At 45.4% G+C, this 17,424-nt stretch overlaps 1 protein-coding gene across 1 annotated transcript; it reads left to right on the forward strand.

The window, feature by feature from the left end:
* Nucleotides 1–5,384: 5,384 nt before the first annotated feature.
* SUV39H1 (SUV39H1 histone lysine methyltransferase) lies at nucleotides 5,385–17,033 on the forward strand. Its single transcript, XM_080910582.1, has 6 exons — nucleotides 5,385–5,428; nucleotides 7,613–7,758; nucleotides 8,817–9,479; nucleotides 14,679–14,825; nucleotides 14,911–15,040; nucleotides 15,720–17,033. Exons 1-6 carry the CDS (start codon nucleotides 5,410–5,412, stop codon nucleotides 15,851–15,853), a joined length of 1,239 nt encoding a protein of 412 aa, XP_080766708.1. The 5' UTR covers nucleotides 5,385–5,409; the 3' UTR covers nucleotides 15,854–17,033.
* The last annotated feature ends 391 nt before the right edge of the window (nucleotides 17,034–17,424 follow it).

A 17,424-nucleotide genomic window follows, 5' to 3' on the forward strand; every position in this document is an offset into this window, starting at 1 on the left:
TTAATTTATTTATTTATTTATTGAGGAGGGTTTCTTTGTGTAGCCCAGGCTGTCCTGGCACTCACTTTTGTAGACCATGCTAGCCTTGAACTCACAGAGGTCTGCCTGCCTCAGCCTCTGGGATAAAAGGAGTGCATCACCACTGCCTGCTGACCTTTTTTAAAAAAATGTGTGAATTTTCATATGAGACCTAAAATCTTCACTTAGTAAACCCATATCAATAAACTCAGCCTAATCCAATTTTATGTTCCCTCCACATTCATCCCACACCAATAAAACCCATTCCCACACATATTCCCCAGACTTCTGCTTGAATGAATTAGCAAAGTCATTAAGCTCCTTAGTAATGTAACTCATTTCCTCATGGAGTACACTTTACACCTTCCCTCCAGGAACCTGCTTAACCATTAGTCTGGTTACAGGTCTAGAGGCAACTGTTGGTGGGTCCTGAGGGAGTTTTCAGTATTGTTTTTCCTGGCTTCAGGGAAATTCTTTGTTGGTTTAGCAGACAATGAAGGGTTCATTTCCTCAACCAAAGCTGAAAAGGCATTGTGGGTGTGGATTGGGGTTCATCTTCTGCTGAGTGTGAAGAGACTACTGCCCCAGGTGAGGTGAATCCTTGAAAATCTGAGGGTTCCAAGTTCTTAGCTTCAGTAGGGTCCTCCCAGCACACATCCCCATCTAAGGTACAAGATACCATTCTTTACCAATGAATGCCCTTACTTTAACTGCCAACACCTTCCAGGGTTGGGACTTGAATTTTCACTGTAATTCAGCCAAGCTTGTACTGAGGACCTCAGTTTGACTTCCCACAACTCAAGCTCTGTGGGTGCTGGAGAAAAGATTCTCTTCCAGCGCACACTCTGAAACTTTTAGACTGTTTGAGCATCTGGAACAGGTCAGTTTTTATCACTGAGTTCATTGTTGTCCATCACCGTATCCAGAGATGCTAGACTGCTGGTTGGTTAATTTTTATCACGGAGCATATTCCTTCCCATTGTCAATTTATCCACAGATGCTAGGAGCAACCAACCAGCATCATCATTTTCCTTCTTTTTCCACAAATTGCCAAAAGTGTTACACACCGAGTCACAACTTGTGAATCAGGATGATCAAGCACATTTTTCTTCTTAAGTTTGTAAAATAGTTCACATGGGCTTTCAGTAGTTTCCAACCTTCCCAGAGAAGCTTTAGTAACTGGCGGGGCTTTGGTTATTGTAGGTGCTGGCAAACAGGAAATCCTATTTCAGACATTTAAAAAAAATTAATTCTTGTAGGATAGTGGTGGTACGTACTTTTAATCTCTGCTTCCGGGAAGCAGGAGGATTTCTGTGAGTTTGAGGCCAGCCTGGTTTACAGAGAGAGTTCCAGGACAGCTAGGGGTACAGAGAAATCCTGTCTGGAAAAAACAAACCAAAACCAAAAAACAAACAAACAAAAAACCCCACAACAACAAACAAAAAAAAAAAAAAAAAAAAAGAAAGGAAAAAGAAACATTCTTATACTTCCATTTTTCTAGAACCACTTGATGGAACAAAATTTACATTTAATTATATATGAGTATGAGTGTATTTGTTTTTACATATGGGATTTATTGGAATGGTTTACAGGCTGTGGTCCTGGTAGTTCAACAGTGGCTATATTAGCAGAATCCTGAAGAAGTATCCTTTGATGCCAATGAAGGAATGGACTTGCCAGCAGGAGCAAGTGGGGGGGGGGGAGAAAATGAGCTTCCTTCTTCCATGTCCTGCCTGTAGAAGTTGTGGCCCAGATTAAAGATGGATTAGATTGTCCCACTTCAAAAGATTCAGAGTCAAAGTGGATCTTCTTGCTTCAGAATTTTTTTAAAACTTTATTTTAAAAAACAAAGATAAAAGAAAAAAAATTTAAACATTTTTGCATAAATGTATACAAATATAATTGTGTCAGTGCTTGGCTTTTTTTTCCTTTTTTTTAAGGTTTGCAGAAATTTTTTAAATGATTTTATTTATTTATTTTATGCATATGAGTCCACAGTAGACACACCAGAAGAGGGCATCAGATCTCATTACAGATGGTTGTGAACCACCATATGGTTGCTGGAATTTGAACTCAGGACTTCTGGAAGAACAGTCAGTGCTCTTAAGCACTGAGCCATCTCTCCAGTCCCTGCATCAAATAAATTAATTAAGAGAAATAATCCCTCATGGGTGTACCTAGTCACTTGGGTTTGAGTCAGGTTCAGATGTCGTCAAGTTGACAAGAGGTTTTGGAACCTTATAATCCAGCATCAGAACCCTGCAGCATTGCTACATCACAGTCCCCTCTTGTCGTGGCTCCGAGAGGGTTGGGGTTTATAGTTTTACAGGCTGACTCACGGACAGTCCATGGCACTGCTGCTGACCAGGCTGCCAGATGCTGTGAGTGGTTGAAGAACCATTCTGGCTTCTAAGGACCACATCTGGCCTGAGAGAATGTCCGGATGTGATACCAAGTCTGGGAAAGAAAGTTGGGCCAAAGAAACTCCCTAGCTCCATTTGCTTCCACAAAAATCCCCAACTTTGGAGATCTTGAGGGCAAACGGTTTAGAATGAGTCTCCCACTAGCTTTGCTGTAGATGTTGTCTCTGAGTAGGGCTGCTTGATCACTTAAAGTGTTGTCTGGCAAAGGTGCTTTGTTCCCCGTTTCCTGACCCATTTGGTATCTTCAATCACCACGTTAAGTAACTTCCTGACATAAAGAAATGAGTCAGAAAATTTGCGAATCAGTAACTTTTCTTGAGATTTACAGACTCCAGAACACCAAAGAACTTTTAAACAACAACAGTTTACATGTCAGAAAAACAGGCCCCTGTGGAATTTATGACCATCCCAGACCTCCTCAAACTAGAAAGATAACTTTCCTCAAATCCCTTAGTTCCCTTATACCTGCAGACAGTAAGCCTGTCTCTGTTCCTGATTGTATCCCATCTTCTTTTGTTTGCTGACTTTCCAAGTAGGCCCTTTTTCTTTGTTCCATACCTGGCTTTTCCCAATCACGAGTAAATGAATGTGGGTGCTCTAACAGCAGAGGCAATCTTGGCAATTTCAAGCTGGCGGATCAAAGAGTTTGGAGCTTTCAGCTAAGCAGCTATTTCTGGTGGCTGGTTGTCCTCCTGGGTTGAGTCACATGATACTGAGCATTCTGACTGAACACCCACAGGTAGTAAGGTCAGTGGGATACCAAGACTGACCACCTACCTGTTTATCTGACAAGGTGAGAGGGACAATGAATGAGTCCCAGGTCAGCTGATGAACAGTTCTGTCAGTGAAGCTCCCTGACTCCTCAGATACATGTATAGCCACAGACTGTCTTGATAGAATCCAAGTCTCTTTGAAGAACCCAACACATCAGAAGATATTGGCTTGGTTGACCCATAGTGGGAATGAGAAATGATAGACTCATTATAGGAGCCCAGCTTGACATGACCATAGCCATTTTAGTCCTAACTTCATTGGTGGTAAGGCACTGGGCCTCAGTATACTGTCCAAAACTATAGGATAAACAGAGCCATTAAGATAAGTCAGGCTCCAGCTACTTGTGTAGCAGAGGATGGCCTTATCTGGTATCAATGAGAGGGGAGGCCCTTGGTCATGTGAAAGCTCATTTTCCCAGTGTAGGGGAATGCTAGGGCAGTGAGGCGGGAGTGGGTGGGTGGGGGAGCACCCTTACAGAAGCAGGGGGAGGGTGTGGGATAAGGGGTTTGCAGAGGGGAAACTGGGAAAGGGGATAACATTTAAAATGTAAATAAATAATCAATAAAATAAATTTTTTAAAAAATCTAAAAAAAAAGACAAGTCAGGTGAGCATTTCATGATAACTACAGATGCCCAAATTGTTTTCAACTGATATTTAATGAGAAATATTTAGAAAAATAATCGATAGGCCATACTGAAGTTTGTGTAGAACATAACACCCTCCTCCTGCTATACAGTGTAGTTTCTCTTGCCTTGCTGACACTAGAGATACGATCATGTCTGGAAGCCTGTAATAAATTGTGCTTTGTGAAATTCTGGATCTTTCTAACTCCTCTGGTATATGTATGTTACTGTGGGCTGTGTACTGTGTGCATGTGCATACACATATGTGTGGTAGAGGTGAATGTCAGGCATCTCCTTTGATTGTGACCCATTTTATTTCTAATTTTTATTGCGTTTATTTATTGGGTGTGTGTACGTGCACATGCATACACATATGAAGGCCAGAGGTCAATGTTGAGCATCTTCCTTGACTGATTTTATCCCATTTAAATTTTCATTACATTTATTTGGGGTGTGTACACACCTACCAAGGTGCAGGTGTGGAGAAGACAGCTTACAGGAATGGGTTCTATCTTATAAGAGCAAGCTTGGGCCTCCTGACTCCCTCCAGCACTTTGTTGCTGGGTGTGGCTCTTACATGGATGCTGAGAATCTGAATTCAAGCCCTGACACTAGCATGGCAGACACTTTATTGAGCCATCTCCACAGCCCCTTACCCAATTCTTTGGTCTTTCAGCCTTTTCTGTTTTTAGTAGCCAGTTCTCACACGGTTTTTCCTTTAAATCGGGGATCCCCTGATAGGCGGCTCCAAGGTTTCATCATCCCCCTTCCTATTGTGGGGGCCTAGCAAGGTGCTGTGGAAATGAGTAACCAAGTTGAACCACAGTAACCAAGTGACAGTGTGACTGTCCAGAGAGAGCTTTTGGGAGCAACAAAGATTTGTCCTGATCTAATCCCAGTCTACCTCAGGGCATGGGTGGACATTGTGGTTTATGAGACATTTCCTTCAGAGGCAGATGGAGAAAAAGGCTGACTGGCTAACAATGTGATGGGGACAGTTCGAGGGAATAGCAGGCTGCCTAACAGCACAAGGGCTGTGCTTCAGCGAACTCAAACGGTTGCAGGGCACATATGGATGCTACTATTGACTGATGCAGTGAGAATGGAGAAGCGAGTGAACTGAACGGACATCTGATGGCGGCAACCGACTTATTATTCATTTGAATCAGATGTCTGACTGAACACCTATATATGGCTCTAGGTCCACCCGGGAAGCGATGCCTGCTCGAGGTTAAAATATAATGACGGCAAAATTGTGATCGAACAAAACAATCCCTTTATGACTGGTTGATGCCGTGATTGGCTAGCAGTATGACCGACAGGGGGCGGTGCCTGGAGCAAAGGCAACTACCGCTACTGCGCAGGCGCACTCTGAATAAAAGCCGAGAGCACCAGTGCACGAGACCACTCCTGGTGACGGGAGGAGTCCAGTCATAAGTCCTCGGTTGGTCCGAGCAGGAGCTGCGGTCGGTGAGGAGCGGCCAATAGACTGCGCGTCCCCGGCCACGCCCGCGCGCGTTCTCTTCTCGCGAGGCTGGTTAGGCCCGTACGTCGTTAGCTGTGGAGAAAGATGGCGGAAAATTTAAAAGGTGAAGTTGTGGTGGTAGAGACGCAAGCTACTGGCCCGGCCGAGCAGAATGGAGGGAAGGTGTCCAGGGTTCCAGGCCGGGCGTCCGGAGCCACAGAGCCTGGAGCTAGGAGGCCGGCAGGGAAAACGTGGGGCCAGAGAGCGCGGGCCCGGCGCGCAGGCAGGGCGGGGCTGAGGGGAGGGGGCGCGTGCTTCGGCCGCGGGGGGCGCGGGGCTGCGCAGACTGTGCGCGGGGTTTCTCGGCCGCGCGCGGCTGGCCGGCGTGCCTACGCGCATGAGAGAGTCCTAAAGAGAAGGTTGCGGCTACGCGCGGGAAAAGCGGCTCTCGGTACCGTTACCCTTTCGATTTCCACGGGAGACGCCGGAAGGGGAGAAAGTGGTGGAACGGACCCCCTTCTCAAAATGGGGGAACCGGCGACTCTAGGTGGGAAAGGGATATCTGCGAGATGGGGGCAGGGTTGAGGGTAGAGGATTCTCTTCAGAAAGCGGGATTGAGGGCCTCGGTGAAAGGAGGGTTGGGCTCCTCCATGTGCAGGAAAATAGGGGTGACTGTGCGTGTTGGGCGGGCTCCTCGGCAGTGAGTAAAGCTGTGAGAAGATTCCACAAGTGTGAGCCGGAGCTACGATGGGTAGGAGTGCAGCTGCGGTTAGTGCGCAGTCAGATGCTGGAAATGCTTTTTTCAGGCCACTTCACAGGGGTTTCAAACGAGGCGTTAGGAAAGAAGTCTTGGAGGACCGGGATTAGTCTCCGCTGGGCCTTGGGTAAAAGGATGGGTGTACACGCAATGATTTTTTAAGTGTTTTGTTCATTTGTAGGTTTCAATCTAGAGCATCTTATTAGGATCGTTTTAAGTTTGAGTCGTATGATGGGAGTAGAAAAGCATCTTTAAAAGATGGAATTGGTTATTGACAGCATACAACCAGCATCAAGTGGTTTTTGCGACATATTTTGATTTTTTTAAAATGGCTTCTAAAATTACGTTGAAGGATGTATTCTGAAGCAAAAAAAAAAAAATCCGTTTCTCTTGAACAATTTTGGTGACTCTCAAGAGTCAGTGTCAGCGACTTAATCACATGCATTGTTTACATGTTCCTGAATTGAGAGCAGATCCCTTTGGACTGAATTGTACTTTTAACGTGGGGTGAGACAGTAAAGCAGCCTGGAAAAATAGACCTTGGGTATATAAGGTGGTCTAGACTAAGTCAAAGAAACTTCCAGTAATGTAGTAAATCCCCCCCCCCTTTTTTTTTGCCCCGAGTCAGGGAATGACTCAAAACAGATTAAACAGCTGTCCTGGAACTCAGTATGTTAGACCAGGCTGGCCTTGGAACCCATTCGGCTTGCCTCGGTCTCTTTCAAGTGCTTGGGTCTAAAGGCATGCACCACTATGCCCAGCTTAATGGAATGTTCTACAATCTTTAAAATTCCAAAATCTAAAGAACCTTTGAACTAGTGAAATTTTTCTTAAATTTGTCACTTAATCATGGCAAGAGATTTTTAAGTGGGATTATTCAGTGAGAATATTTAATGTGAATTAAGCCTTTTGCTATAGATGTTTACTGTTGTGTTTTTGATTATAGATGGCTTAAAGCCCTAGATCCTGTCAGGAATTCGTCTAAAATTACTTGTGTAAAATTCCCAAATGTTTGATCCAAAATCCAGTCATCCAGAAGTTTCAAGATAAGTGATTGAAGACTTTACAGCAGCACCTCTAGTGCCCTTAGGGGGATTTTCATCCTACCCAGCCTCCCTTAGTCAACGCATCCCACTGAGCTAGGAAGCTGTTGTCTTTTCTTTTGCAAAGAGCATTGATTAAGGCTCTGACCTAAGGTAAGTTTCCAGGCAGTTTAAGGCCTTGGATGTTCTGGGAGTGGATCCCTTTATGGACTGCCCATTGCTACAAGCTCCACTTCATCCTTGACTATTCAAGAGTTAGGGGGCAGGGTTTGGAATAGAAGATTCCCCCAGAAGAGGGGATAGGTCCTCTGATAGAACTGGACTCTTTCAAGTGCAAGGAAAGACAGGTTGGGTGATTGATTCTGGTGTATACACTTCTTTCCAGGTGTTGCCCTAAGAATTGAAAATAAGGGTTCAAGGAATTGTCACTTCCTGTTACAGAGGATTTTAGCTTTGGGTAAGGCCTGTGGATTACATTTTTTGTGAGTCTTTGGCCTTCTCATTTCAGGTTGCAGTGTGTGCTGTAAGTCTTCTTGGAATCAGCTGCAGGATCTGTGCCGACTAGCCAAGCTTTCTTGTCCTGCCCTTGGCGTTTCTAAGAAGAATCTCTATGATTTTGAAGTTGAATACCTGTGTGATTATAAGAAGATACGTGTAAGTCTGGTGTGTGTGACTATACTAGCAGGGAACCTTCTCCGCCCAACCCCCACATCTGTTTGCAAAGAGGATTTTCTCCTTTGATTCTTCCTGGGGGAAATGGGAGGGATGAATTGACCCTCTTATTTCCATTTTACAGGGATGGAAATTAAGTGGCTTTCTCACAGAACAAGAGGCCTAATGAATCCTCATATGTACACTAGTTACAAAATTGAGATTCTGTGCCTAGGAGTACAAGTAAAAGATGGCAGCAGGTAGTATGCCTACCAGAAAAGTTACTGATGCCACAGAAGTACTAGCAGGATAGAGGAGCCCACTGAAAGCAGCATGTTTAGTTGAAATATAGCCTTCATTTTCCTGTCTGTAAAATGGGAAGAACTGGAGTTGTAAGAACTAGTTCTAGGTATGTCAGCTGCTCAGGACAATACCTGCTGCATTAGTGAATGCTACAAAAAAATGTTACCTGTTTTTCCTTCCTTTTCATCTTTATTTTTAGTTTTTTGCTATGTTCCAACAGTTGGCTCCAAACTAAAAATCCTTTCTCAGTTTACCAAGTGATGGGATTACAGATATGTTCCTTTTGCCTTACTTGTAATTGTCTTCCATGAATGGTTTTAATAGCTTTCCAAAAGTAGCATAACTAGAGATCTACAGAGTGAGATTTTAAACTGTCTTAAGGCTGGCTCCCAGTAATTAATCCCCCCCACCCCCCACACACTGTGCAAAATACTGCCTGGAAGAGGGAGGGAAGGAAGCAGGACCAGTAGAGAGGCATCTCAGAGGCAAGGCTGGTCGGCAGTGTTATGTGAATGGTTCAGATTCTGTATTTAGTGGGGAGTGTGAACAAAGGAGGAACCAAGAATAACAGGAGTTTGGGCCTGAGTAGCTAGAATGAAGGAACAGAAGATAGAGCAGGAAGTAGTCCGGGAGTTGAAATAAAAAGTAGGAATTTTCACAAATAGTAAAGGGGGGTGGAAATTGAACTTAGTAATTAATCCTTGCTGTAGAGGGTCTCAGCATTTATGGTACCCTCATGTCCCTCATCTACCTAACAGGAGCGGGAGTATTACCTGGTTAAGTGGCGTGGGTATCCCGACTCAGAGAACACCTGGGAGCCACGGAAGAATCTCAAATGTGTGCGTATTCTTAAGCAGTTCCACAAGGACTTAGAAAGAGAGCTTGTCCGGCGTCACCGTCGGTCAAAGCCACCCAGGCATCTGGACCCAAACCTAGCCAATTACATGGTGCAGAAGGCCAAGCAGAGGCGGGCACTGCAGCGTTGGGAACAAGAGCTCAATGCCAAGCGCAGCCACCTGGGGCGGATCACCGTGGAGAATGAGGTAGACCTGGATGGCCCTCCAAGGTCCTTTGTTTATATCAATGAGTATCGAGTTGGTGAGGGCATCACCCTCAACCAGGTAGCTGTTGGCTGTGAGTGCCAGGACTGTCTGTCGGCACCCACTGGAGGCTGTTGCCCTGGAGCATCCCTGCACAAGTTTGCCTACAATGACCAAGGCCAGGTGCGACTGAAAGCTGGGCAGCCCATCTACGAGTGCAACTCCCGCTGTTGCTGTGGCTATGACTGCCCAAACCGTGTAGTCCAGAAAGGCATCCGCTACAACCTCTGCATCTTCCGCACTGATGATGGCCGAGGCTGGGGTGTCCGCACGCTGGAAAAGATCCGCAAAAATAGCTTTGTTATGGAGTATGTGGGAGAGGTGAGGAGATGGGTCTGGGTATGTGTGCAGTTTTTCCTACTCCCTGTTTAAAAAACGTGTGCCCCTAACCATGTACCTAAAACTCTTGTGTTATAGGGTCATTGTTAACAGGGGCTGATGCTTGTATTTGGCACACATCAGTAGTACCATGCTGCTAGTTAAAGAACACTGAAGTATTTCTCTGACCTCAGCTGATTTCATAAGGGTGCATAGCAAAGCAAGTGGGAACTGAGCTCCAGGCAGGTTATTTTCCAAAGCTATGTGGTCGGGGCATAAGGTTGCAGAACCTACAAAGGCAAGTTCTCTTATTTTGTGATAAGGGTCATTGTATCACAAACTGAATCTAAAGGAGAATGTAGGCTTGACTTGGCCTAGAAGATATTGCCCAACCTCCATCCATAATAATAGGGTTTGCCTACGACCACTGGAAAATAGATATTCACATTCTGATTCATATCAGTAGCAAAGAAAATTTTATGGTTTGAGGGGGGGACACTACTATATGAAGAACTGTGTTAAAGGGACACAGTATTAGGAAAGCTAAAAACTGATTTTCAGGTTACCCCAGGGAAAGGCTGGGTAGTACATGATGCAGGCTAGCTTTTGTAATGAACAATCCCCAGATCACACATTTAAAACATGTTTTAAAGCCAGTCTCCTCTTAGTAGCCCAGGTTGGCTTTGAGCTCACAGTTCTCCTGCTCTCCCCCCTTCCTGAGTGCTGAGATTACATGTCCCACCATGCCTGGTCTAGGAGTTGGTTTGCCTGGTTTGTGAGCACTCTGATGTGGGTGTTCCAATGGATATCCTGTTCACAAATCTATTCAGGCCCACTACTATTTTTACACCCACTTCCTTGTGCCTTTCTTTTACCTTAGGGCCTTTCAGGTCACCACCATAACCTCAGCTTTTTGTAGTAGGGGACTGAAGGAGAAGGTACTTATGAGTCAGGCTACTTGTAACTACTGTCTGGAAGTGAGATGGGTGCGCGAGCGAGCGTGCGCATGCGCTTTAACTTTGTGACCAGATGTTAAAAGGTCTGGATGAGCAACTAGCAGGTGTATGCAGCAGAAAGTACCACATCATAAGGTAAGACACTATGGGCATTTAGGACTGGGCAGTTTTTATACATAGACAAATCTCATAGTTTGAAAGACTTATCCCTGGACCTTTACTGTCCAAAAGCCTGTTCTGTCATAATGACGGTTGTTCATGTATTTCCATAGGTCCCTCCTGGGTGTTATATGCTTGGAAAACTGGCCCGAGGATACATCTGAGCATGTCCACCTATATCAGTGACTGATGATTAGGAGACTTACACTCTTACAAACTAAAGGGTCAGATGAAGAGATGGTCTCAGTAGACAAGGGGATAGCCATACTCCCAGATTGAGAAAAGCCTGGAAAGCCAGGCAATTAGGAGCAGAGAGGAAGGTGTTGATACTCAAAGGGTTCTTGACAGGAAGTAGAGGGATCCTGAGCATCTGCAGTAAGATGTCTGATCCCATAGTGGCCAGTGAGTGGAAGCATGAGATCTCCATAATACAGAGGTTGTCTTCATTCCCCAAATGATTTTTAGACATCTTTCTAGAAGAAAATGCTCTCAACCTAGGACTCCTGACAGTCTGAAAGGGGAGGTGTCCAGATCCTCATATTTCTAGAAGTCATCCCAAGCAAAAACCAAGTCAGTATAATTGTATTGATTCAAGGTAGAGGAAAAGCCTCTTAATATGAATGCTCAGTCCCCTGAGTTTAGGTTCCTTGCTCCTCTACTCTGGACAGTTTCCAGGAGCCCTTTCACCTCTTCCTGTTTTTATCCATTCTCTCCATTATTTCTTGACTTCTCTCTGGCCATGACCTTAGGTCCTATTGATCCTTTTTGATAGTGCCCCCAAACAAAAGCTAACCTTTTTCCACGAGGCTTCTGAAAGGCAGTAAGAAGTACAGTACCAAGGTTGCATTCCACCCCTACCACTCAGGAGCAATCACTTTCTGTCTCTTGGTTGTTTAGGTTGCTCCTTCCTGTGAAGTACTTGAAAGCAGCCCACCAATGGTACTGATTTCTCTGTGTAGACTAGGCTGGCCTTGAATTCAGAGATCTGCCTGCTTCTGCTTTCCAGTGCTGGGAATAAAGATGTGTGTCACCACTGCTGGACTGTTTTGTTTTGGATAACCTGATTTACTGTCTTTGTACTTGGTGGGGTTAGTGTTTATACTTATGTGGCACTCTAGATGCTCCTAAGGTTATATTATGAATCCACCCCTCTCCCTACCTAAGAGTAGAACACAGGGCCTCCTTTGTGCTAGGCAGTAGTAAGTCCACCATTGAACCATATCCTAACAGGCAAGGTGCTGTATAATTCAGAGTATCATTCCCAATCAGAATGTACCAATTCCCAGTTGGTACTCCTTGCAAAGCCAATACATATCCTCTTTTGAGAAAATAGATGCCCAAAGAGGTCGTGTAAGTGGTCCAAGTTACAAATCTTAGGAAATGCCTATTTAAGCCCACTGCTGTTGCAGGTGTGCTGTCCCCCCCCCACCCCCACCAAGAAAGCAAGCACAGGAGAAGCTGAGTAGCCACTGACTCAGTTTTCTAGTCACAGTCCCATCAACAGCCTGCTTTTTGCCAGCATGTGCATGCCTGGCATTCAAGAAGTCCAGGAGAGGCCATAGATCTTAAATCTTAAGACTGGAGTTCTGTATCTCCATGTGGGTGCTGCAAATCAAAACTAGGTCCTCTGGAAGAACAAGTGCTTTTAGACGATGAACCGTCTTAACAGCCTTTAAAAAAAAAAAAACTCCTCAAGCATACCAGAAATGAACATCAGACCTCATCACAGATGGTTGTGAGCTACTGGGAATCGAACTCGGAACCTTTGGAAGAACAGCCAGTGCTCTTAACCGCTGGGCTATCTCTCTAGTCTCCTTAATGGCCCTTTAAAAACTGCCCAAGTCCTAGACTTTTCCCGCTTCAAGAGAGTAGAATGGAAACAGGGATGGGACATCACAGGAGAGACAAGGAAAGCAGGTTAAGCCTGGAGGGCATGACTCACCCTTGTGAGACTGGAGCAGCAGGTAGGGACAGAATAGACAGAAAGATGGGAGTGGGGGAGGATGTGGACATTCCTCTGGCTTGAAGGCTCAGAAGAGCCAGTCTGCTGGTAAATTAGAGCTTGGCTAACTTCTGAGGGGCTCCAAGTAGTCATATGGTTCTCAGGGAGATTGGAGGCCTACCTTTGCCTTACAGGAGTACTATTGTGGCTGTTGCTGCCATCCTTAAGGAGAAAAGGTCTCACTGGTGGCGGTGGCCTGCTTTGCAGGTTGAGTTTTCGTTTTTTTTTTTTTCTAAGTGTAACCTCTCAAGCACTTGTGCATGAAGGTGCTCGTATAATCCAGAAACAGGGTTATTGTATCATTTGAGTTCTAGGTATTTGGGTTTTGGCAACAGGGTCTCCTTGTGTTGTGCTGGCTGTCTTGGAACTCACTATATAGATCAGGCTGGTCTCAGACTCAGGGATCCACTTGCCTCTGCTTCTCAATAATTGGATTAAAGGTTGTGTGTGAGCATGTGTGGCCAAGTTATTTGTGAGCAGCCTGATGTAGGTGCTCAGATCTAAACTGGTCCTCTGATAAAGCACTAAGCAATTTTAACTTATTACTGTAGCCCTAGGCCATATTTCTTAATTCCCCTAATGACGTTTTTCTGAACTATAGTGTGGGTTATCAGATTTTATCTTTGTTGTCTCTGTGGCCCTGGAGGGTCAGGGGTAGACCTTGATTGTCAAACTTCCTCTATCAGACTGTGGCCTTTGTAAGCAGGATCTAGATAGTGAGAAATAACCTGGTATGCTGAGGGTATATATTGCATGGGTAGAATGTGCAAAAAAACAAAGGGCCTGAGTGAATGTAAAAACAAATTGCAGATGGGGAGGCTAGGTCCTTCAGGAATGAGCTAGAATAGGGAGTGGTGTGAAGTGTGGTCTAGAGAGGATGTGATAGCAGAAGAGGCAGATAGGGCACTAGTATAGCCTTTCTAGAGAACAGAGAAGTCATGCCCAGAGGAGGATAAATTTAAGACAGACTGTGATCACCAAGCTAATAGGTGCTAGGAAGGTCTGTGTCCAGTGTCATCTGGGTGGACAGATTGAAGACAGACATGTGGGGAGTGAATATTGCAACTATTTAGAAGACCGCCTCTGGAACATAGAAAAGGAGAAAGAGCTGTTGGCATGTGTCTGCTGGGATTGTGCTGTTTGGGGCACTTGTCTGTAAAGAGTTGGCATATGAAAAAGAAACCCAGGAGTTGAGGGTACCCTGGACTGAGATGACAGGGCCCAAGGAGAGGACTGTCAGGTGAGGTTGGAGATTAAGAACAAACAAAACCACTTCAACAGCATTTGGGAGACATGGGCAGATCAGACCTGGATGGTTAAGCGGCTTCATATTTACTAGGATGGTGGCAGTGGGAAGGAATGTTAAGAAAAAGTGCCTACTGTTTTCAGCCTCAACACCACTGTTAAGAGTCCGTCTCAGCTCTAATTTGCTCTCCTTCCCTCTCATGTTTTCCTTACTTTCCCTTTATCTGTCATTTTATCGTTAGGTTAGGTTACCGGCTTCTTTCTGGTTCTCAGGATTTGAGGATATTGGCCCTGGATTTCCTCTTGGGGCCTTGGTCTTCTCTAACCTGGATCTTTTTGTTTCTGCCTCTAGTTCTCTTGTCTAAGTTCTCTTTTCCATTTATCCAAGCCCATGTCCCCATTGTCTAGGGCCTCTTTAATTCCCACATCTTTTATGTCCTTGCCATCTGCATGGCCTGCATTGGTCTCACTCCCTTGTTGCCTTGTGCCATGTCTCTTGCTGTCCTGACCTGGGCCAGTCTGTTTTTCCTTGTCTCTTCCTTGCTCACTTTCTTGCCTGTGTTTCTGTCCCATCTTGCTCTGTATACATGAGGCTCTGGGACATCTCACTGAGAACAGAAGGTGGTGGTCCTTACTTCCTTTCACAAACTGCACCTTGCAGCCACCTCTCACCCCACTATTGCAAGGCAGCTTCTGCCATCTCGACTGAAGAAGGGATGGGGTGGTGGACAGCCCTCTACATTGCATCTGCTCACTGTTCTCTTCCCAGGGGCCAGGTCAAGGTCTAGTTGGGGCTGGCTTTCATGAACCTTCATGACCAAATCTTACCCCCTTCTTCAGATTATTACCTCAGAGGAGGCAGAGCGGAGGGGCCAGATCTACGACCGCCAGGGTGCCACCTACCTCTTTGACCTGGACTACGTGGAAGACGTATATACCGTGGATGCCGCCTATTATGGCAATATCTCTCATTTTGTCAACCATAGTGTGGGTGCCTCCAGCAAGTGGGAAGGGGGTTGGGAGGGGCAAACCAGGGCCCCTCCTTACCTTCCCATTGTTCTTTCTTGCCCAGTGTGATCCCAACCTGCAGGTGTACAACGTATTCATAGACAACCTTGATGAGCGACTACCCCGCATCGCATTCTTTGCCACAAGAACCATCTGGGCGGGCGAGGAGCTCACCTTTGATTACAACATGCAAGGTGGGGGTAGTAAGGGCCCCAAGGGCAGGGGATGTGAGGACCCTACCCCAAGGCATATATGGGTTATTAAGTGAACCAAGGGTAATTCTTTTGCTGGAGTTTTAAGATGTTCTTCCTGATTTTCAGCCCCCATATTTATACCCCCTGAACCCCAACCCTGATTACACTTATACCACCTTCGTTCAGTACTTGTGGGAGAGGATGTTTGGCTGAAGAATTAAGTCGTACCTCATTTCCATCTTGAATGAACTAGCCCCTGCCCCTCCTGACTCTAATCCTCCTTTACCTTACTTGTTCTGAGCCTCTGGATACCCTTGTGATTTTTAGCCTGACCTCTTCTTGATTAGTCATCTTTGAGACACTTGGCAGATAGTGGGCAAGAGTTCAGGTGCCTTTTGGATGTCCAGGTTGCCCTCTATTCCTTAACCCTGCCTGACATGACTTTCTTTTTCCTTTGTCAGCCTTCTTCCTTCACAAACGTCCCTCAAAGCCACTCATAGATAAACCCCTCTAGTGTTGTGCTCTAGTTCTAACCCAAAAATCCACCATCCCAAAGATCCTCTAACTCAAATCCCAGACCTGCTACAAAACCCCAAGATCCCCGGGTCTTATGATATAAGGGATAGCAGTATAATTCAGGCCTTCTAACAACCCCCCTTCCCTGGCTGTGACTTCACAGTGGACCCCGTGGACATGGAGAGTACCCGAATGGACTCCAACTTTGGCCTGGCTGGGCTCCCCGGCTCCCCCAAGAAACGGGTCCGTATTGAATGCAAATGTGGGACAACAGCTTGCCGAAAATACCTCTTCTAGCCCTGAGAAGTCTGAGGCCAGACTAACTGAAGGGGCCTGAAGCCACCTTCCCTACTGCTACCCTCTTGTCAAGAATGACCATCAAACAGAGCCTTGTTTGCCTCCATTTGTTCTCACTTGCCCCAACCTGCTCCTGGGTCAGGGCTGTTGTGAGGACCAACTCCGGGTACCCTTTCCCTGTTCCTTTCCCCTGTCCAGGCCCATCAGGCATTGCACTTAAAACTCCCAGTCCCATTTTCTGAAGCATATTTTTCACATCAGGATTCCCTAGAGTTGGAATTCATGTCAGTGGAAGTCCAAAGACTGAGCAACACAGCCCCAAAACAGATTTTTTGTTTTGGACAGCATCTCTGCAGTCTATATAGTTCAGGTTGGTGTTGGACCTTTAGTCCTCCTGTCTCAGCTTTCCTCATGAGATTATAGGTTTTTTTCTAATTGCATCTGCTTCTGCTTGGAGCCCAAGTGACCTGTTGCAGGCCTCTTCACTGCTCTAATGGTATGATGAAGCAATCCCCAGGTAGACAGACATCAGAGCTGAGATGCCAGCCTACCATCAAGCTGGATCAGCAACCACAGAGCCTTTGTACTCATGAAAGATAAGGCTGGGAGATAAAGCTGGTTCTGCTCATTGTGCTTTTGATGCTGGCTAGTAGGGTCTCAAAAAGTCTGAAAAGTAGTTGTTAAAATCCCATCAGAATAGGGATGGAGTAAATACCTCTTTGAAAGCCCATTAGAACTAAGTTTTACCATCAGGAAGTAGAGTGCTGGGCTTGCTGGAAACCCAGCCTTAGCATTTCATGGCCACTAGAACTACTAGCTGAAGCTAAGATCTAGGTATTCTGTAGATAGCACTTAAGACAATAATGTGCATCGACTAGAAGGTGATGTGATGCCAGGCACTTGGTAGAGCACCTGGTCCATATAGATTGTCTCAGGGAAGCCTTGAAAACTAGAGGTGGAGCCCAGGAAAACTCCCATGTGATAGACGGCAGTGTCTAGGCCAAAAATACTTGTCGGCTCCAAGTATTCACCTGGGTCCAATTATCTCAATGTTAACCGTTTAGAATTGTACAAAAGGCAAAGATTCTGATGGCTGCCTTGTCCCCTGCTTCCCCACCTCCAGGAAGCCTTTCCTGATTTCTGTACCCAGAGTACCCCTATGAGAAACTTTGTACCCTGCTACCAGATGCCAGATCTGTGTGTATTTTGTATATGTGTTCTGCCCACACTCCCCAGGCTGACCCCAATAAACTGTGTTGTTGAATTAATAATATGAGAGGTTGAGGTCTTGATAACTAGTGAGAAATTAGGAACTGGGGTTGCTCTAGAATGTGGTCAGAGGCTTGAGTCGTCTGACTATGATCTTCCTATTTGGGGTCCTTTATAAAGAGTGGTCTAAAGCCACTGTTTAAAAATACACTTGAACAAATAGTCTAGCCTTTTCTAAGTTGATTAGCTGCTGCTGCTATTAGTTGCTACAAAAAAAAAAGCTACCTGAAGAAATAATTTTAAAAAGGAGAACAATGTGCCAAATTTAAGCTGAGCCCTTACTAACTTTTCAACTTAAAGCT

Source organism: Micromys minutus (genome assembly GCF_963924665.1).
Source record: "Micromys minutus genome assembly, chromosome: X".
Lineage (NCBI taxonomy): Eukaryota > Metazoa > Chordata > Mammalia > Rodentia > Muridae > Micromys > Micromys minutus.

Bases quoted from the DNA above. Each gene is read 5' to 3' on its own strand.
- SUV39H1 (XM_080910582.1), top strand. The intron at 9,480-14,678 runs GTGAGGAGATGG...CCCCTTCTTCAG, and splicing joins TTATGGAGTATGTGGGAGAG to ATTATTACCTCAGAGGAGGC. The intron at 15,041-15,719 runs GTGGGGGTAGTA...GTGACTTCACAG, and splicing joins CTTTGATTACAACATGCAAG to TGGACCCCGTGGACATGGAG.